A 22,073-nucleotide genomic window follows, 5' to 3' on the forward strand; every position below is an offset into this window, starting at 1 on the left:
CCAATCCAGTTTGATGAAAACTGGTCAATTCTGGCCGTTTTAATGTGGATATCTGTAGTTGAAGTGTTAAAACTGAGAAATTTAACCAAACCCCTTTTTAGATGCCCTGTCCGGGTTTCAAAAACATTGTCGTTTTACAGTTTAAGAGATCGAATTCCTCCTAAGCAAACCACGTTTTCCCAAACAGTCAACCTCCTTGCATGCCTAAAACTAATAAAATTTCAAAGGCTCAATAAGTGACTGATAAAGCGGCCATTTACTTCTCTCAAATATATCAGTTCTAGTGAATCAGCACTTATGTAAAAAACTGCATCACCACTTAAGAGATGTAATGGGGAGTTCCAACTCTGATACTGGTCAACTAGGAGATGAAAACATGTCGATCCACTCCTTGAATACCCCGAAATGATCGAGATCGATGTGTTTTCATCTCTCGTGTGATATCACACATCAGAGAGTGATCATCTAATTCTATCACAAATCTAATTCCATGGATAGAAAATCCTCTGGTTGTCGAATATTTGATCATCTAGTCCACATCATCACATTACCCCACCCTGTTTGGCATTCTTTTGTGTACCCCACATAGCCTCCCTAAGTTTCTAACTTTCGATTTTAAATCCTTATACTCTCATAGTGCAAGGCTTATTCTGATTTTGGGTTGAAATTTTCCGCTTAGCCTTTTAGCACAGAGGTGGCAGGAGGAACAAAGGGCTGATACATGTCGAGTAGAGAGAGAGAGAGAGAGAGGAATTAGTAATATCTATTATTTCAAAACGGCAATGTCCAACATTCTCTGTAGAAACAAAATAAAGCAAGACATTTTCATGGAAATTCAGGCTCAAGCATCTCTTTAGCCAATGTTGGAAGGAAGTTATGGTTCATCTAAAATTTTAAGAGAAGAAAAAACAAAGGGTGAAAGATCTTAAGCCGTATATCACATTCACAGATGTATTCCTATAGAGGATTTGAACTCCAGTATTCAATGATAAAACCATTAATCACAAACTAGGACCTGCACTTTGGTGCCTTCTCAGATCCTACATGGTGAATAGCCATAAAATGCACTTTCATCAGTCAGTTTCCATGCACAATTAGACAGTCCTGACCAACAAAACTTTCATTCATATGTCCGCTTCCTCTTCAGGATGGTTGGTAATATAGAGACGGTTCCTATCAGGAAGAGCACTGCCAGAGTCTTAAAATCATATAGATCCCTGACTGACTTCAGATCCCCCAGAGCAAGGCCAGCCTGATGGAAGAAACCAAGAAAAAAATGCAGGTTATTTCCCTAGTTTCATAGAAGTTAAAATCTATTGTTTTGAATATTTCAAAAAAAATATAAGTGGAGCCCCTTTTGGCCTGTTATTTTTAATGTGAGAGAAAGTAATTGCAGATAAAAGAAGAAACCTCTTCCATGCTTCTTTCTCCTTTCTCGACTTTCTGGACCTTTTATGTCATACATACATACATATATTAACAAATTAATATAATATTGCAATGAAGCACCTGCCTTGCATGGTTGCACCTCACCAAGGTGACGCCATGACAAATTTGAGATTTAACCATGCAATTTGTTCAACAATCAAATTAGCTGATTTGAGAACCCAAAAAAAAAAAAAAATGATGCATTAGGTTTCCATATCATTCAGCTTCATGATATGGATATGATTCAGATGGTAGGAAATGAAATGTTTCGTACTCCTTTCCTTGAGAGAGGACCAATGTAGATTTTGGAAAAAAGAACAAGGAGCAGGGAGGAGCAAGGGGATTGGGAACAGGTAATTTTGGGGAAAAAAAGAATATAGCTTTGCTGCATAAGTGGTTGTGGAGGTGGCCACTGGAGAGGGAGAGACTCTAGCATGAGGTGGTGAAAGTATTCATGGGCAAGCTGGCAATGGTTGGGATTATGGCATCTCAGCAGGTTATCTGGCTTCTCCTTGGAAAGCCCCCATGGTATTCTCCAGTTCTTCAGCCTCATAAGATATGATGCATGTACAGGAAACAAGGTTTTGTTCTGGGAAGATCCAGAACCTCTCTCTCTCTCTCTCTCTCTCTCTCCAAGAACAAACCTATCTAATGTTTCCCTTCCTTCTCCCCTTAAACTAGTGTTAGTTGGGATTTAGGCTTGAAAAAAGGACTGAGGGACCATGAGTTTGATCACGTTGCCTTGCTCCTAAAAAATCTTTTTGACTCTTTTTTTTTTTGGATCCTTATCAAATAGTCAGGTTTGGACTCCGCACCCTAAGGACCTCTTCTCTTGTGCTTCTTTTCTCTCCTTCTTGTACTCAAATTCTTCTGCCCGTCTTGCCGTCTAAAGAAGTTTGGTCCAAGCCTATCCCACCCAAGGAGCTGTGTAAGGAAGTCTTTCATTGAAAGTTAAACACTTTGGACAACCTACAAAAAAGAAGACTTTTCCTTTGTATTTCCCTGAGTTGGTGTACTATTTTCAAAGCTAATAGTGAGAGTTGTTACCATCTAATAATCTCTTGCCCATAGTTGTCAAGGCGACGCCTAGGTGCCCACCTAGGCAACAAGATGCCCTTTGAAGCTCGCCTCGCCTAATTGCCAAGCAGTTTTCTACTTCCTTCTATAAAATACTTTTTTATTCATTCTTTTTTGAGATTATAATTATAAAATATACATTATTAAACTAAAATAATCATTTTGTGTGTTTATATACTAATTTCTTTTTATTATTTTCTTATTTATAAGGGTTTAATCAACACAAACATTGCTGAATACTGTACTGAACCCTCAAAGACTTAAAAACCTTAACCAATAAGGAAGAACTTAATATTTTATCTAATCAGCACATTTTCCTCTTCGATATACTCTTCTTCTTCTTCTACTACTACTACTACCAATACATTTTGTTTTCTTCTTTTCCTATAAAAGAAATAAGGGTTCACCCCTATATTTTTTTAATTTTATTTTTCTTCTTCCTTTTCTTCTCATGAATATGTTGATTTTCTATACTTTAATATGAAATTTATACTTTTCTTATGAAAATCATGAATAATTATTAAAGAAATATGGTTATGGTACCTAGGGAACTACCCTAGGATCTATGTTTTTAACATAAAAAAATCCATCACCTAGGCGACAAGGCGCCCCCCCCCCAATCGCCTAGCCTCGCCCTGGCGCCTTGAAAACTATGCTCTTGCCCTGTTGTTGCAGGCTTTTGGGAAAGGTTATTTGCACTATTTGGATGCAGGTCGACTATGCCCTTGCAGATCAGCAGTGTATTCAATTCAACCCTGTAACCTTCAGATAGCTAAGAGAATGGATAGGATCCTGCGGAGATGTGCTAGGATGCTTTGGTATGGACAGTTTGGAAAGAGAAATACTAGAATATATTGATCAAAAAAAAAGAAATACTACAATATTTAATGACAAGGAAAGGAATGAAGAGGCTATTTGGGACTACATTGTAAGTAGGGCTATCCACTGGGTTAAAACTCTGGATCTTTTTCCTTTTTCTCCTTTGATGATATTTGAAGGAATTGGGGAGCTGTAGCAAGAAGCTCAGAAATAAGGATAAAGCCTTTTGTAGTTTAGGTACCTCCTGAAGAAGGTTTCGTTAAGCTTAATTATGGTTCTAGCAGCCTGGGAAATCCAGGGCCCTCAAGAATAGGGGGTGTTCTCGGAAATGCAGGTGGCTGTAGAGTTTCTTTATTCTCAGGTCCTGTAGGTGAGGGAGACCGTATCCAAGCTGAGTTTCAAACTGTTTTGCAGGGGAGACACTTTGCTAGAGATATGAACATTGATAGATTAATAATTGAGGGAGATTTGAAGCTGATAATTGAGTGGCTAAGGAATCCAGACACTGTTGTTTAGACCTACAAGGAAGCTATGAAAAGGTTTAAATGGTTGATCTCCAATATGACAATAAGAATTAAGTGGGAAAGGAGATCGACTAATGGGATAGCTGACTATTTAGCTAAGCAAGGGGTGCATAGGGATCATCTGTTTTGGGCTCATTTGTAATATGTTGTTGTATTTGAGGCAGCACATCATGCCTCTCTATGGGAAGCTCATTGTATAAGTTGTTTTTACTGATTTCTTAATAAAACTTTCTATTACTTAAAGAAAAAAACCACAATGCTGCAAAAACTAAAAATGGATTTCTTTTATCAGTACCTAAATCTATAAAGTTTAGAGGTTATCAATCTTTTTATGTATCGAAGTCTATATTTTATTTTTAAAGTAATGAAGTATAAAATAACAATTTTTGTAATAAAATTACCAAAAAAAGGTTTGGATACATTTCTACCTATCAAAAAAAAGGTATGTATACATTTATTTTTTTCAAAAAAAAAATACAAATTGTCATTGTACATTTCATTATTTTAGAAATAAATCTGCTTAATTCCATAGCTTCTTGATTCATACAAAACATGAGTGAATCATTATACCCTTCAATAGTTGGTTCTTTCTTTTGTGCTCCAGAATTTCCAAGCCTAATTTTTGCTTTCACTTATGTATACTCCTGGTTTAATTCTAATATAGTCTTTTTTGCTTTTTCTTTTCTGTATGTTTGCACAAATAAGAACTTCATGCATTCATAATTGTTGTGTTATATGTTTAACAGTGCCACAACTTGATTTGCTACATCAACCATGCTCTGAAAATTCAAGTACTCTAATGTGCAATGACTAGTCTAGTCAAATGACAGATGTAGAATGAATAGTAAAACTTACTTTTACAGTGATATATGATGCTGGAATAAGACCAATCAGTGTTGCAAGGAAGAAAATATGAAAAGGTATATCGACTATCGGGGATGCCAAATTAATAAATGTGTTGGGCAAGGTTGGAGTTATCCTCAAAAAAAGCATGTAATTCAGCAGCTTTTCTCTACGTTTTGCAATCTGTCCAAGAAAAACGAAGTAGGTATAAATGGTATCCAACATACAGTCAGAGGGACACATTTTAAGGAGAAAAATAAGTACAGAAGCAATTTAAAATAGTAAACAACATTTACTGGTGCTGAAGAAATCCCAAAGGAATACCTCTGCCTGGAAAAATCTCAACTTTTCAGGCCACAACCAGGTAACCAAAGGCCTCCCAAATAACTTAGATAGGAAATAGCAGGATGATGCCCCTGCTGTGGCATTGAAAACAACCAAGACCAGGCCTCTGGCAACACCAAAAAGAGCTCCAGCTAGCAATGACATGAATATCGTGCCAGGAATCATAAATGTTTGCATGAAGATGTAAGTTGAGCAGTAACCTAGAATAAATTGTGCTTGGTATTCGTGCGCATATGTTGCAATATTATCTCTGTGACAATAATCAGAAACAAATATCAGGAAAAGCAATGCAATTAAACATTCATCGAAAGAAAGTATACATGGTTTATAGTTAAAAAGAGTAACTTAATAAATCACAAATGTAGTTTTAGGAGACTATAAAAGACAAGTACATTACCAATCACCAATGAGTTGGATCCTCTAGAAGCACTATGAATAAAAGTAGATTATTTCCAGAAGCATTTTTATTTGTTAAATGACAAAAATACCCCTACTGTGCAAAAAAATAGAAATACATAAAAATTAAAAAAAAATCTAACTTTGACTCTTCAGCTCCTACATCTGGTAGATTTCACTTAATTAAATGCACCAATCTTGAAATGATCCATGAACCATTGATCAGGGAACATGGTGAACTAGGGAAGCTTGAGTATCTCCATCAACTAAGAATAACAGCCATCACAGAACAATCAATTTTCTAGGTTGTGACAAAGATCAGACAATGGCATAGATGATAGAAATGAAAACCTACAACAACTATAGATTGTTAAATTCAGCAAGTTCTTATTGGTTTGACAAGAGACATAATGTGTCTCTAAGACACAATGATATTATAACGGTATACTTCAGTCCGACTGGAGAGGGTGACCTTATGAGCAGCAAAAATCTTGGTCTTACTACAGGGTCTCAGATACAAGCATCACTATGCATAAAAAAATAAAAAATAAAATAAAATAAAAACAGAAAAAGATAACAGTGCCATATAAAAGACCAATTTGGCTTATAGAGCCAGTATAAGGTATAAACTTCAAATGTGTGATTGGACTTTGTGATGCATTTTCTAATGGATAATAACAGTTTATTTTTATCATCTTCAAGCCAAGGGTAAAATATTAATTAGGGTTCTTGGCTCCAATAGCATCAAATTGGAGAAGTTAAGGAGCTCATTTATAGGTTGAACAGATCATTCAGATACTTGCCTAGATCAGCCAATTATCATTGTTTATTCTCTGGCTAGAAAGGATGAGATTAGAGATTGGGGGTGCTGAGCCAGGGCCAGAGAAATAAAAGGCTCTGTTTTTCTGTTTTTGTTGGTGTCATCCATCCTTGGCACCCACTTTTTCAGCAGTAGAGGATTTCTATCAGGCCTGAGAATAAGGATATGATGTTGCCATTTTCATTCCTCAATACTCCTCCAATGCCAGACGGTCCTGGGTTACCCTGGCTGCTTCCGTCAAAATTCAGTTTAAAAAAACCTTCTGGGGGAGTTACCCAAACTGTATTGGCTCTGGTTTTTCTAAACAAAGTGTGTGCAACTGTAGCCCAATTACCTGGGGTCAGCTAACAGGAATTCTCTCATTAATAAATAACGATATCCTCTTGTATTGTTGTTACTGATAAAAGAAAAAGATGAAAGAACCTTATTATTGAGACACAAATTTTCTCACAAACCCACTTAATTTTCATTCAAATATCAAATGAAAAATAAATATGTAATAACTAAAATTTTAATAAGACTGCTTCCTACTGCCAATTTACAAAGTTCCTGCTCTTTGGACAAGACCTTTCCCCCTTCCCAATCCCCAGTAAGGTGCATAAACCATCATAAGTACCCATTTTTCCACACAAGAAAAAAAGAACCAATCAATAACTATAAAACAATGGGCTTCAGCATATGAGCATGTCCAGTGGAGTTATCTTGACTATTTATTGCAGAGAATGGGCTTTGGCATTAGATGGACAAGTCGGACTCACACTTTCCTCTAAACAGCTAGATTTTCGATATTAGTGAAGGGCAATCCCAGAGGCATCTTTGAAGAAGGGAGACCCGGAGAATGCTACAGCAGTGTAACCTCTGACCATTCTTATAAATCATTGTCACAGAAACTTTAAACATGATGATTTTTCAAGCATTTAAGCTTTGCTACAGTTTGCAAATGATACAGTCATCTTTTCCCGTGCAATGCTTTCTGATTTGCTGTTCTTGAGATGCTTATGAATATGCTTTGAAGAAGTCTCATGATTAAATTTAAAAAAAAAAAAAACATTCAAAAGAAAGAGCTGCTAGCTGTAGCCCATAGGTTTGGAGACGAATGATTCATGGATCATTACAAGATTGTAGCATTTAATTTAGTGGTGAACAATCAATTAATTCTTTTACATTGGAAATGAATGTAAAAGAATTAATGTTTTGGGTTGTCACTACCTAAAACAATCAATGTTCAGAATAGGAAAAAAAGCAGTGGAAATGAATGTAAAAGAATTAATAATTGAAGGAGACTCAAAGAATGTAATAAGTTGGTTGCAGGATAAGAAGAAAGTGCCATGGAGTTGCAGATATGAAATCAAGAAATTCAAATGGCTGTCAAAAGATATGGAATTAAAGATTTTTTGATGATAAGAAGCTCCATTTGGTCTCATGGTCCCAAGTCTGTCTCCCCAAACATATGGGTGGATTGGGCTTAGATCTTTAAGGCCAAGTTTGGGAGTGCTTATGTTAAAAATAAGTGCTTAAAAAACAAGTGCTAATTCGAATAAGCACTTATTTGCATTTGGCACCCAGCTTTTTCAAGTGTTTATTTTAAAAAATAAGCCCCCCACCCTCTGTTTTGTTTTAATTTAATTTCACTTTTTTTCTTTTCCTTGCTTCTCACTTCTCAGATAATATAATTAGGTCCATAGGTTTGGAGACAAAATCAAATGTGCAAAAATGGGGCCTATCTGGAAATTTTGCATTTCTGCTAAAGCAAAGCTTTAGGCTTCCTTGGAAGGGGGTGTTTTTTATGCTTTTAATGGAATGTAAGTTAGGTTTGGAGAACAAAAGCAACAGCTTTCCAGAGCTGTAACGCAAGAAATCTGAAGAAATTGAAGCTCTATTGCCACCATTTTTCTGAGAAAAATGGGTCTTTGAACGAAGGTTTCTGGAACTCTGTGTTTGAATTCGGTGAACAAGGTCAAGAAAACTGAGTTTGGGTTCGTGTTCCACAGTTTGTTTCATCACTCTTGTCTGAGAAGTTCTCCTTGTAGGTCCATTTTGGGGTTTGGATTAGGTGTCCTGGAATCATGTGAACAATGGTAATGCCTTCCACCACTGCCTGTAGCTCGCTGGAAGAAATGCTGCATTCCATCCGACGAAAGTGCCAGTTTTGGGAGCAAAAAGATGAAAGTCGACTCACTGGTGAAAGTGGCAGTCTCTTCTTCTTATCTCTGCCAAACACAAAAATTTAGGTTTCTGCACTTGCTGGAATCAGAATTTAATTCCACAATCACAGAAGAACAGGGTCACTGGACAATTTGTCAAGCAGCATGTCGCTGTTCCGGTCTAGGAAGTCATCGGCGGTGCCACCAGCTGTGCCATCTGTAGCCAAGAGAGGTGGCAGGCCGACTACTCGTTCCTCATCTTGGCCTCCACCAAAGCTGTCGGTCTCACCTGCTACCTCGATCGGTCATGCCCAACGTTTTTCACATTGAAAGGGTATAACTGGTTTTCTAAAAATTGACCAGGGACAATTCTGGGAGAAAAATTGAATAAGTGTTTACTGTACAAGCACTTAAAAAAAGCTGGAATTTTGGGCTTATTCAATAAGCACTTATTTCGGGCTTATTTCCCAAACGTCAATAAGTGCTTAATGGTGTGGTGATGTCCCGGCCCAAAATAAGTGCTTATTCGAATAAGCACTCCCAAACTTGGCCCAAGTCTTATGAATAAAGCACTTATGGTAAAGTGGCTATGGAGGTATGACAATGAAAGAGAGACCCTTTGGAGGACTTCAATACATGATAATTATGGTGAAACTGTCCTAGGCTGGGAAACTGCCACTGTTCAAACCTCTTATGGCTTGAATGCATGGAAAGGTGTTATGGAAAATCAGAAGGAATTCTCTCAGGTCATCATCTTCAAGCCTGGTCATGAGGATCAGGTGAGGTTTTGGCAATGATATATGGTGTGGATCAAGGCCTGTGCCAGGCCTATCCTCAAACACTAAATGTAGCTTTGGGCATAAATGCCTTAATCAAAGATTATATTGAGATGATGGGTGATCAAGTTGTTTGGTCACCAAAACTCAGAAGAATTATCCATGACCGGGAGATGGAAGAATCGCTGACCTTCATGGGAGAATTAAACCAGGTGCATGTACAAATAAACTCACAGGAATAGAATGGTTGAATGTTGAACACTCAGGTAATTTCACAGTTCAATCTTTCTATATGGTGCTTGCAGCTCATCACGTTGAAGACATCGCTTGGAAATGGATTTGGATAGTGGATATCTTATCCATTTTTCTGTGGACAGTTATTCTGGACAGAATCCCAACCATAGATCACTTGGTGTTCAAAGAAATGGCATTGGACAACTGTTATTGCTTGTGTGGAATGACGAAAGAATCTGTACACCACCTTTTCATACACTGAAAGGAGTCTGGAGTCCTACTCCTACAGCAATATGGATTCATTCGGGTATAAATGGACCTCCCCAAAGGAACTGGTGGCTTTGTTTTTCCTCCTGCATATTAAAAGGCTTGAGCATAAAAGGCAAGGTATGGCAATTGACTCCTGCAGCAATTTGTTGGTCTCCGTGGCTAGAGCATAATAACAGAATATTTGAAGGAAAGAAGCTGGAGACTAATGCGTTAATTGCTAAGATTGAAAAGTTTACTATTGATTGGGCCTGCAACAGCAATGAATTTATTGGACACTGGCATAGAATCATATGGGATAATGACTTTGTAGTATAATGCTTTCTTATAGCTTACACAATTCATACTGGTGTATGCATCTTGTAATCGCTTTGACTGAGGGAAGCTCCCCCTCTTTCAATACAAATTCATTTTACTTCTCAAAAAAGGAAAAGAAAAAATTGAAAGAAGTACAACTAAACATTGTCCACTTGTCCCATACTCAGCAAGTGGTTTCAGATTGGAAGTAGGCAAAACCATCACTCAACCTTGTTGAGTCTACTCAGATAAAACATTGGAATAAAAAAAACAAAATAAACATGCATGTATAATATGACCAAGTTACAATTATTTTTTATGAGTACTATGTTACTACTATCTTACATTGCACCTATGGTGGAACACCTCAATACCCAGTGTAATATGGACAACTTGGCCAATTACACTGAAGGAGAAACCATAATAATCCAAAAGATGGTTTGACAAACTAAACCAATCATATTAGAAGTCCAAAAGGAAGTGATGTAAGTTGCAACACTACAAATATTCATGCTTTACTTTTTTTTATTTCTGATGTAGCTAGAGTAATTTGGTTTGGTAGTCTCTTTCACTTAAAATCTGATAGAGTGAGTAGAAATCTTAACATAGTGGACTGGCTTGCTGAATCTATTGATTTCTTAAAGAATAACTCTTTGGATCCTTCCTTTGATTGTGTTTGGATATTATTTGTGGTTTCACAGTGCATTGAGGAATTATCTAGGTAGAATTGCACTTGTTTTTTTCTAGCTAGTAAATATTGTCTGAGCTAGTTGTGGATCTTCTGTCTGGTAACTTCTTCCTTTTTTTTTGGTCAGTATTGGTAACTTCTTCCTATTGATCCAGAAATGGCAACAAAAAGTAATTTTCAACCTCTTCTTATGGTTTATATGGAAATTCCTCCTAGGGTTGGTAGTTTTTGTTGGGAAGCCTATCTGGAAAAATTCAACACTAGTGATCTGCTCCAAAAGAAGAGACCCAATACTTGCTTATCACCTCATTGGTGGGTTCTCTGCAAAGCTGATGGGGAGCCTGGTTTTCACTTACTAGTGTCTTGTAATTTTGCAAAATCTATTTGGGAGTGGGCTTTATCCCTCTTTGGGTGTAGTTGGAACCCTCCATCAGGCTTGCAAAGTCTTTTTTTTTTTATGAGTAATAATAAGTTTATTGATTCAAAAGCAAATTAGAGTGAGTTCATACATCATCCCAACGAGAGGCGCGAGTTGCAGCCCCTCCTTGAAACTTACAAGTAAACTAGGAAAGAAAAACAAGAATCACAACTGAGCCCAAAATAATTCTTCCCTATTTACCCCTTGCTTAGCTAACACATCTGACAAAGTATTTGCTGATCTCCCCACCCACTGTACAGTGACCAACATATTCCTTGTCAACCAACTAAATTTCTTCATTTCATTCTTGTATCGCCACATAGCCTCTTCAGAATTTTTCAACCAACCCACCACCACTTTGGAATCCCCCTCGATTATTAGGTGGTGTACCCCCAGCTGGTTTGCAAATTGGACCCCTTGTATAGCAGCTAAAAGTTCTGCCCTGATGGAATTCCCAATTCCCAAAGGACCTGAGTAGAGCAATAAAATCTCTCCCTTCTCATTTCTCAAAGCACCCCCCACTCCGGATAATCCTGGATTACCCATGCTGCTTCCATCAAAGTTCAACTTAACTGAGCCTTCGGGTGGAAGAGACCAGCTTGTAATTGATTTGGCCTTTAAAGATGAACACCTTGCTACTGCTGACCAATTTCTCCAAATGTCATTAAAGGAGAATTGATGAAAGATTTCCAAGGTCTTCAGCCAATGTATTGCCCTGTTTAACACACAGTCTTTCAAATCTTGGTTATTCCTTTCCTTATCTTGAAAAATTCTGAGATTCCTTTCTTCCCAAAGAGTCCAAGTCAAGGCAGCACGAGCACATCTCCACATAATTCTCCCTATTTTTGTAGGCCAATAAAAGGTAGAATGGTTGAAGAGCATGTGAACTTCTACTGGTAGACTCCAACTACCCCCCAAACAATGAAAGTAGCCAAGCCCAAAGGTCTGCAAAAAAGGGACAAGATACTAATAGATGGTAACAATCCTCACCATGAACTCTACAGAGGATACACCAATTAGGAGAAATACAGAGAAAAGGTCTTCTCTTTTGTAGGTTGTCTAAAGTGTTTACTTTCCCATGGAAAACTTCCCAACAAAAAACCATAATTTTTGGGGGAACTGGCCTACACCAAATTTCTTTTGACGAAAAGGGTTGGTGAGTAAAAAGTTGAGAGATGGACTTGAAAAAAGAAGCACAAGTGAAGGTTCCATTGGGTCTAGGAGTCCAAACCCTCTTATCTGGCTTGGAGGGGTCCAAACAAACCTGATTAAGACACCCAAGCAAAAAAGAAAGAGACTCAATTTCAGCATCCCTAAGTCCTCTATGAAACCCAAAATCCCAAGTAGGATCTAAGGGTGTTCCCAAAGGTGAAACAAATTTTGAGACCACCTCTTTTTTGTACAAAGAAATAGAAAAAAAGCGAAGGGAACAAATCCTTTAATGGTGAGTCTCCTACCCAAATATCCTCCCAAAAAAGGATAGAGTTGCCAGAACAAACATCATACCTGATAAAATTGAGGAATTGAGGAAGGATGTTGTGAATAGCCTTCCAAGGTGCTGTTAGGTTAGCTTGCCTCGATACACCAGCATCCCATCCATTCTCTGACCTCCCATGAATGCTTCCCACCACCTCATGCCACAATCTCTCTCTTTCCAAAGGCCATCTCCACAACCATTTCCCTAACAGAGCTTGATTCTTTCTAATAACCCTCCCAATTCCCAAATCCCCCTCTTCTTTACTTTGCACACAATTTCCCTAACTGGTATCCTAAAGACAGACAAATAATAGGTAGGTAATTTAGCCAAGGTAGCTCTTATTAGGGTAATTCTTCCTCCTAAAGAGATATAGTTCTTCTTCCATGAGACTAATCTCTTCTTAAACTTTTCTAACACTGGGTCTAAAATCTACTCTCCCTAGGATTTGCCCCTAAAGGAAGCCCTAAATATGACATAGGCCAAGCAGAGGTGGAACACTCAAGACACTCAAGACTCTCCCCCTCTTTTTTTAGGTGGCATATGAAAAGGGGAAGGACTATGTGGAGAGGACTGAGGGCTGTAGTATGCTAGTCATTATGGGAAGAAAGAAACTCCAGGATCTTCTCAGAAGTTGAGAGAGGGGTTGAAAAACTGAGGACTGTAATCCATATAAGGGTCGTACAATGGCTGAAATCCCTTGAGCTATTCACAGATTACACAGTGGATGACATGTTGAGGAAGTGGGGTGAGATTGCAAACTGTACCCAGATCAAACTAGTATTGAGTTGTCTTGGATCCCCCCACCTGCTGGATTCTTAAAACTAAACTTTGATGGGAGTAGTAGGGTGAATCCCGGCCACTCGAGGACTAGGGGTGTTTTCAGGGATGAGGATGGGGTTATTTCCACCTTGTTCTCAGGCCCAATTGGAGTGGGCGACTCCCTTAGAGGTAAGATCTAGGCAGTTATGGAAGGTGTCCAAAGAGCTAAGGAGATGAACATCAGAAAACTTAGAATTGAAGGGGACTCGGAGGTGGTGATAGGGTGGCTGAATAAAGATAACAGTGGCTTATGGAATTACAGCAATGAGAGGAGGAAATTTAAGTGGTTGGTGCGAGAAATGGAAGTTAAGATGAGTTGGATCAAAAGATCAGCTAACTCTTTTGCTTATTGATTAGCTGAACAAGGGGTGGAAAGGGAATCAATGTTTTGGGCCCGGTTGTAATTTTAATGTTTCTTTTTCCCCTTTCTTTTCTTTTCTTGGGGGCTCAGTTTGTAATTGGAAGATAAGAAAGTTTGTCTTCCTTTCTGTAATTATTCTATATTGATTTAATGAAAGTGTTATTTATCAAAAAAAAAATGAAATGAAATTTGCTTTGCTGATTCTAACATGGATTTGAGGAAGGTTTTGTACACCATTCACAGGGAAATACAGAACCAAGCAATGGCTTTATAGCAAGATTGGAGTGGATTTCAGCCAAAGACTTCAGGAAAATTGAGTCCAAGGCCTGTCTAATTGGTGGTCTCCAGATCCAGGATGGCTGAAGGTTAACTCTGATGCAGGTTTTAGGAATGGCTCTTCTCCTTTTGGAGTGGTGATTCATGATTCAGAAGTTCTCCAGGTAGAGACTTGTTTTGGAGGAAGGTCGGCATCTTCGGTGTTCCAAGCGGAGGCTATTGCTTTGTTGAAAGGTTTCTTTTAAATAAAATTGGCTGTAGAAAAGCTGCTTTGGAATCAGACTGTCAACCATTGATGTTAGGATTAGAAAAGAATGGAAAGGATTGGCCAAAGGACTCATTTTTTTCATGAAAGCCATTCAGAATTTATGTGGTGTCTTGAAGGTTAAGTTCTCATTTATCCAGATGAATGGAAATGAAGTAGCTCATGAAGAGGTAGTGCATGATTTTCCCCAGGATGTGAAGTGTTGATCTGCCAGATTGGTATAAGATTAATAGTAGTATGTGTCCAGTTTGTTCTAGTTAAGGTGATATAGGTTAGTGTGGTCCTGTGTGTTCATGTTGTTTGTTTTTTTTTTTTTTTTTTTTTTTGATCAGCAAAAAACTTTCATTAATAACAGAGAAATTAAGTTACAATAGATAAAGATTGCAGAGGGACAAACAGCAATCTCCAGCAATTAGTTACAATTCTGCCCAGTACAATGAAGATCTATTTGCCCCTTGTTTTGCTAGGGAATCCGCCATCCCGTTTAAACTCTGTTTGTTTGGTTTTAAACTTTTAATTAAAAGCAGTTTTCTATCACGTCTGCTGGCTGCTCAGTTTGGAAAGGGATTGAGAAGGTTTATCCTCATTTTATCCAAGGGATTAGGCTAAAATTAGGGGATGGCAATAGGATTAGTTTCTGGCGAGACACCTGGTGCAATGGTGCTTCTCTAATGGAGACTGTCCCGTCGCTATTCTTATTAGCAGAAGACAGGGATGTAATGGTGGCAGATCAGTTTGAGTGGCGGGGAAATTCAGGATACTGGTGTCCAAAGTTTAGGAGGCATCCCAATGATTGGGAAATCTCTGATCTGTTAGAGCTGCTCCAAGCAATTCAAGACTATCAACTGAATCCAAATCAGCAAGATTTCAGAATTTGGAAATGGACTAAGGATGGGATTTTCTCAGTGAAGTTTTTTTATTTAAAACTGGCTGCTGGTTCAGCTCAGGCTTTTCCTTGGAAAGAGATTTGGCTTCCTCACATTCCTACTAAAGTCTCCTTCTTGATCTGGACTGCAGTGCATGGTAAATGTCTCTCCAAGGAGCAGTTAATCAGGAGGGGTCTGGTGCTGCCCTCCACAAGTTGTGTGATGTGTAGTGGAGAAGATGAATCTGTGGATCACTTATTTATTCATTGTGAGGTTGCCCATCTGCTGTTCTGTCATTTCTGCTCCCTGTTAAATGTTAGGTGGTGCTGCCCCAAGTCTTTATCTGACCTGCTTTTCTCTTGGAAGTTGACGGGCTTAAGTAACAGGGGTAAGGTGCTATGGTGTACGATCCCTCATGTAGTGTGTTGGGTCCTGTGGAAGGAAAGAAATAGTAGGATTTTTGAAGGTCAAAGGTGCTCCTTAGATGAGTTGGTTGTTCGGGCATTGGCTACTTTACATTCCTGGCTGTCAGCCAAGGACTCTTTTAAGCATATTCCACACCATCAATATTTTGATATGGATTTTTTGTTTACTTGATTTAGTTGGGGGTCTCTTGTATGTATTCTGGAGAGACCAGTTTTTGTTGACTTTTTGTATAGTTGCTGGCTGTACATGGAGTTTTTGTGGACCGAGTGTTGTTATGTTTCACAGTTATACTCATTAATACAATTACCTTACTTTTTCTCAAAAAAAAAAGCAGTTTTCTACCAAAAAAAAAAAAAAGTTGCAACACTACTGAGAAAGAAGTGGCCGCATTAGGACTGAAGATTATCTTACAAGTAAGTTGATACCAGCAAGGTTCAAAATGAAGTAGCTCATGAAGAGGCAGTGCATGGTTTTCCCCAGGATGTGAAGTGTTATCCGCCAGATTGGTATAGTAGCATGTATCCAGTTTGCTCTAGTTAAAGTGATATAGGTTAGTGTGGTTCTGTGTGTTCATGTTGTTTGTTTCTTTTTCATTGCATTGTGTTTAAACTCTGTTTGTTTGGTTTTAACTTTTAATTAAAGCAGTTTTCTACCAAAAAAAGTTGCAACACTACTGAGAAGGAAGTGGCCACATTAGGACTGAAGATTATCTTACTAGTAAGTTGATACCAGCAAGGTTCAAAATTTCATCATGTATCGGCCCCTATTGGCCCATATGTATCGTATTGGTGGGTCACTGATATGCCAAATATGCAAGATTTGGTGTTTGCTTTGGTGTTTTGACATGTTTCAGGGAGTAAAGAAGCCTTGAACCAACCCCTCTGAACAGGTAACAGGTTTTGAAAAAAAAAATTAAAAAAAGGGGGTCCATGGGGTTGAACCAAAACACCCGATATGCCCCATCCAGCATATCAGTGTGTATCGATATTTGGAACCTTGGATACCAGTAGGAGAGGTGTCCAATGTTGTTGAATTAACTGCTACATTGGGTTGTAGATGTGGTTTAACAATTTGTTTTGATCATTGAATGTTAAAATTTTCATTAACTGAGAGGCAAAATAAAACATTTGCAAATCAGATTCCATCTAGGTTATTTTTTTCTTTTAGTAATAAATTCTATTGTTACTATCAAAAACGGTTCCATCAAGGCAGGTAGCCTCAGCTAACCACCATTTATATTGTCAATTACAAGCACCCCCCACCCTCCTAAATACTGTAGCGGATTGCTTAAAATATCATATCACCCCCTGGCCATTGACCTATCTGGGGCTTCCTCTAGGGGCTAACCCTAAGGAAAGCAAAATTTGGAACCCAATTGTAGAAAGATGTGAAAAGAGATTGTCACCTAGAAGAGGAATTACATCTCTTTAGGAGGGAGGATTACCCTAATAAGATCAACTTTGGCTAACCTACCTATCTATTTCCTCTCTGTTTTTAGGATTCTTGGAAGGGAAGAAAAGAAATTAGAAAAAATTATGAGGGGTTTCTTTTAGAAGCCGGGAGAGACTAGAAAAGACCACTTAATCAACTGGGAGATTGTGTGTAAAGTAAGGAAGAGGGTGGGTTAGGTCTTGGGAATGTGAGAAAGAAAAATACAGCTCTCTTAGGAAGATGGTTATAGAGATGACCTTTAAAAAAGGAAAACTTGTGGTTTGAGGTAGTGGATAGCATTCATGGGAGAATGGAGAGTGGTTGGGATGTTGGTGTATCACGTTGGGCTACCTTGGTAGCACCTGCCACCTTGGAAAGCAATCCACAATTTTCTTCCTCAATTCCTCAGGTTTATCAGGTATGATATTTGCTCAGGGAACTTAATTTGTTTTTGGGAAGACACTTGGTTTGGTGATTGACCTTTAAAGGACTTGTTTCCCTCCTTCTATTCCATTTCCTTGTACAAAACTGAGGTGACCTCGAGTTTTCTAGTCCGCCCTATTTTACCTATGAGTCACAATTGGGATTTTGGGTTTCAAAGGGGTTGAGGGATGAAGAAGATACTTGTTTGTCAGAGCTTCTTCTTCTTCTTGATTAAGTCTTACTAGAACCTTCTAAATCAGATAAAAGAGTTTGGTGCCCAAATCCTAAAGGCTTCTTTTCTTGTGCCTCTCTTTTTAAAGCTCTTTGCTAATCCCCTTCCTCTCAATCTTTTCCTTAGAAGGAAGTTTGGTTTCGATTGGTTCCCCCTTAATTAAGGTTTTTTTTTCCTGGGAAGATATACATGGGAAAATTAACACTTTTGATTACTTTTTTTGATAGATAACACTTTGGATTACTTGCAAAAGAAGAGGTCTTTTTTGTGTATTTCCCCAAATTGGTGTACTCTTTGTAAACCAAATGGTGAATCTTGTTACCACTTACCAGCTTCCTGTTCATTTGTTGCAGAAATTTCGGATTGGTCATTGGTTTTTCTCTTTGTTTAGGCGCAAGTTGAATATGTCAATGGAGATTAAGATGTTGTTTGATCCATCTACCTTTGCTTGGCCGAAGAGAAGGGGAAGAATAATGTGGAGGTGCACTAGAGCAGTAGTGGTTTGGACATTATGGGAAGAAAAAAAGCCAAAATCTTCCAAGAGAAGGAGAGAAGAAAACAACAAATTATGGATTGTGTAATGACCACGATTATACACTAGCTATAAACTATGGAATTGTTCAGACATTTCTCCTCTGATGATATTTGTAGGAATTGGTTTTCAGTGGCTTCTAGTTCAGTGCAGAAGACTAAAACATTGTTGGTTTGGATACCTCCCATTGAAGGCTTTATGAAACTAAACTTTGATTGGAGAAGTCAGGTCAACTCAGGCCTTTCTGGAATTGGAGGAGCCATAAGAGACAAGGATGAAAATTTAAGAGCACTCTAATGAGGACTGATGGGGAATGGAGGCTCCTTAAGGGCTGAACTGTATGCAGCCCTACAAAGTGTACAGATTGCAAGAGAAATTGGTTTGGAAAAGTTGGTGATAAAAGGGGACTCCAAGGTGGTGGTGGGCTGGCTTAGAGATCCAGACTCAATGATATGGTATTATAGAAATGAAATGAAGAAATTCAAATGGGTAACACAACATATGAATTTGACTATATAATGGGTGGGAAGGGAGGCTAATGTATTTGATGACCATTTAGCTAAGTAAGGAGTAACTAGGGATCAGTTGTATTGGGCCCATTTGTAATTTTTATGCTGCTTTTTTTTCTTTTAAAGAGTGAGGCTGCACCTTGCGCCTCCCCTTGGGATGCTTGTAACAGACAATTAACTTTTTTGCTTCTAATGAAATATTAATGAACTTTTACCTATCAAAAAAATACCCCAAAACATCTGATCGCTTGCAACCCCTGCTTTTCCGTCTCATCTGCTATGCCATTAACAGATGGAGGTACCGGCTTGATACCTGTTCTCAGCTCTTCAATAAAACTTTGACCTCCCTCGCTTAACATATGTAATATACTTCGAAGAGCCCTCCTTCCTAACCACCCTGTTACTTCCTTCAAAATAGTTTCCTTAACATATGTAATATACTCCCTTAACATATGTAAATAGTTTCCTTGGGAGAGATTCTGTAATTTTTTCAGTGGAAGGTGGAGGATAGTCAATGTAGATGGATGTAGAGGATGGGGGAGGGTGAATGGTATTGTAAAAATTAAAAATGTTATTGGGAAGGAGGGATCCGTAGGATATTTAGATAGGTGAGAGTGTGGGTTTGCAGTATTTTCTGTGTTTTTTGAGTTTAGGTTCTTTGTTGACAAGTGGAGTTTGTCTTTGTTATATCAAGTTAAATGGATCATATACTTCTTGTATACTTTCTCTTCTCTAATTTTCCCTTTTTAATAAATTTCTTCAATTTGCTATTAAGAAAAGGGAGTTCTAGGATCCTGTAATTGCAAGATTTGTGCAGAAGCTGGCAGACCAGAAGAAGGCATATTTTACATATGGAGGCAAACTCTCTCTAGTCAAGATTTTTTTTATATTTTGATAGATAACTTTAAGATTTTATTAATAGTGTAAAAAGAAGTATGCAAAGTATGCCCAGAACTCCATTTACAACTAGGCCAGCCTCAGCCCCTTAACCTTAACCCCAAATCTTGGCTTTTACATTCATTCAACATTAGTCCTCCCAAGAATAATTGTTATCTATTTAGTATTTACTTTTTGTTTTGTTAGAGTGCCATCCAACCCATTGGCTGATTTTTGCACCCAAGTATATGTGATATTTATCTCCCTCATGAAACATTTGATTTCCCTTAACATCTCCCTGTACTGCCAATGTTCTTGTCCTTTCCTGGTAGCCAGCTCACTACCACTCCAGAGTCTCCTTCCACTTGCATACAGCTGTAATTCAATGATCTGACTGCAAGTAGTTCAGCCTATACCTTTTTTTATTGGAAGTTCAGCCTTAATACATTTTCTATAATTGTACCATATTTGTCCCTAAAATCTCACCCAATACCTGACAAACCTGGACCGCTCAATGTGCACCCATCAAAATTTAACTTGTTTTGGTTGTTTCAGGGTGGGTGCCATGGAATCATAGTTATGGTCCTAGCTGTATAGTCAAGGACTCAAGTGCAATATCAAATATGTCTATTTATTATTTTCCATCCATCTCTACTTTCCATCCATTTTAGTCATAGTAGCAACTAAGCTCGAAATGGAAAGCAATTTCCTAAGGATGGTTGCAATGATGAAAAGAAGTGCCATTTGGTAGCTTGCCTCAAGTATGCACATCAAAGGAGAATGGTGGGGTGGGATCATGATTTTTTCACCTCATGGACAGAGAACTACAAGGCAAATGGTTGTGGCAATTTGGAAAAGAGAAAACCAATATTTCAAGAACCATAATTAGAAGCAAATATGAGAGGATTGCACATGACTGGGAATTTTAACCATTCCGCTCATCATTGGCAGGACTGAGAGAATGCTGATGAGATGGCTTCTAATCTTAATGACTTTAAAAGGCTTCTTGCACATTTGCTTTAGCAACAATTGAGAAGATATTCTCTTCAACTCCTTTCCTTTCTAATATAGAGGGAAAGGGTATACAATATAGAGATATTTGCATCTGTGACGTCCTTTTTTCTATGTTGGGGCTTGCCTCTTTCCCTACAGTTACATAATATACTATCTCACCATTCATCACAGAGAAAAAATAACAAAAATAAGGAAAGAATACCGACCCCAATAACCAAACTTTATGGTGCTAATTGGCACAGGAAAATCTACAATTCATAGCATAGATGTCTGTTAATTTTCACCTTACGTCTCAATCAGAATTAGCTACAGATTATCCACATTAGCTCATGTTTAGTACTAAAGAATGACCAGCATTATATACAAACCAACGCGGTCTTCAAAGATTAAAGGAATATAGGCTGGAACTTCTTTTCAAACATCTAACACCAAAAGTACAGAAAGAAATCTGTCGAGAATCAAACTTACTTGAGAATTCGAAGATCTGCAATGGAGCGGGGCAATTTAATCTTGCCATAATCGGCTGCCGGCATGGTCAAATAGACACAAAACAGACCGGTAGAGAAAAGCAAAAACACACTCGCTGCCGCAGCCAGCTCCCAACGCGACAACGGAAACCTCTCCAATTTCGCGCCGATCGGTTTCTTACTCGTCGGAGAATCCTCTTTCGCATTCTCCACATCCCTCAGCCTTCCAACATCGACAACCAAACTCCTCGGAGCTGCCATCGTAAGAATATTTAGACTGTAACAGGAGGTCCACGACGTGTCACCCTTCATTATACGCATTGACCACCATCAATGGCATGGAGTCAACTGAAACCACCCCTCCACCGACTAACCCAGATCCCCAAACCCAAACCCCTGTCTGGCTATATAGTCCTATCGAAACAACTGGCACGACGCACATCAGAGCTTAGCTCCAAAAGAAGAAAAAAGAAAACCCTAATCAAATTCAAGTCACTAGATCCGATCCAGACCGCCAAAACTCGAAAGGTGAACAATCTTCCTCGAAGAAATATCTCCCAATTGCATATAACAAAATAAAGAAACTAATTTTTGATCGTGAAACCTTTTTTTTCCCTTCAGAAAGGCTTCAATCCCTGTGGGCAAAGCAGAATTTGATTGGAGTTGAATAGAAATGAAACTTCTAAGAGACCAAGCGAATAAGAGAGAGAGAAAGGGGCGGGAAGGATGAACGTGTGGAGAGTCAAGACCCAAGACCCAAATATTATACACGTTATGTCCAGAGGCTGACATAAAAACGGCCTGAATTTCTGCCACGGCGGATTATTAATTTATTTCCACTTTATTTACAAATAAATTCGCACCAGTCCCAACTATTTTCTTTTGCATTGACCTGGCTTGTTTGGAATGTAATTCCATTTGTATTGGGGCAAAAATATGAAAGTGCAAATGTCCTTTTTGTTTTTTTAGTGGAAAAGAGTTGAATTATTTATTTTGACCTAGTACAATAATTTGTTTGATTAT

At 38.3% G+C, this 22,073-nt stretch overlaps 1 protein-coding gene across 1 annotated transcript; it reads right to left on the reverse strand.

Annotated features, from left to right (window-relative positions):
• Positions 1-743: 743 nt before the first annotated feature.
• On the reverse strand, positions 744-21,819 carry LOC148852528 (SNARE associated Golgi protein family). Its single transcript, XM_088943060.1, has 4 exons — positions 21,052-21,819; positions 5,016-5,286; positions 4,704-4,874; positions 744-1,252 (listed from the first exon to the last, which is right to left on the reverse strand). The coding sequence occupies exons 1-4, from the start codon at positions 21,369-21,371 to the stop codon at positions 1,121-1,123; spliced, it is 894 nt and encodes a 297-aa protein (XP_088799186.1). The 5' UTR covers positions 21,372-21,819; the 3' UTR covers positions 744-1,120.
• Positions 21,820-22,073: the final 254 nt, after the last annotated feature.

Source organism: Nelumbo lutea, chromosome 5, assembly GCF_056320005.1.
Source record: "Nelumbo lutea isolate HS-2025 chromosome 5, American lotus-T2T, whole genome shotgun sequence".
In the NCBI taxonomy this organism is placed as follows: Eukaryota; Viridiplantae; Streptophyta; class Magnoliopsida; order Proteales; family Nelumbonaceae; genus Nelumbo; species Nelumbo lutea.

Bases quoted from the DNA above. Each gene is read 5' to 3' on its own strand.
- LOC148852528 (XM_088943060.1), bottom strand. From the start codon at position 21,371: ATGCGTATAATGAAGGGTGACACGTCGTGGACCTCCTGTTACAGTCTA. The intron at 5,287-21,051 runs GTAAGTTTGATT...TTATTGTCACAG, and splicing joins GCAGATCTTCGAATTCTCAA to AGATAATATTGCAACATATG. The intron at 1,253-4,703 runs GTAAGTTTTACT...TTCTTCCATCAG, and splicing joins CATCATATATCACTGTAAAA to GCTGGCCTTGCTCTGGGGGA.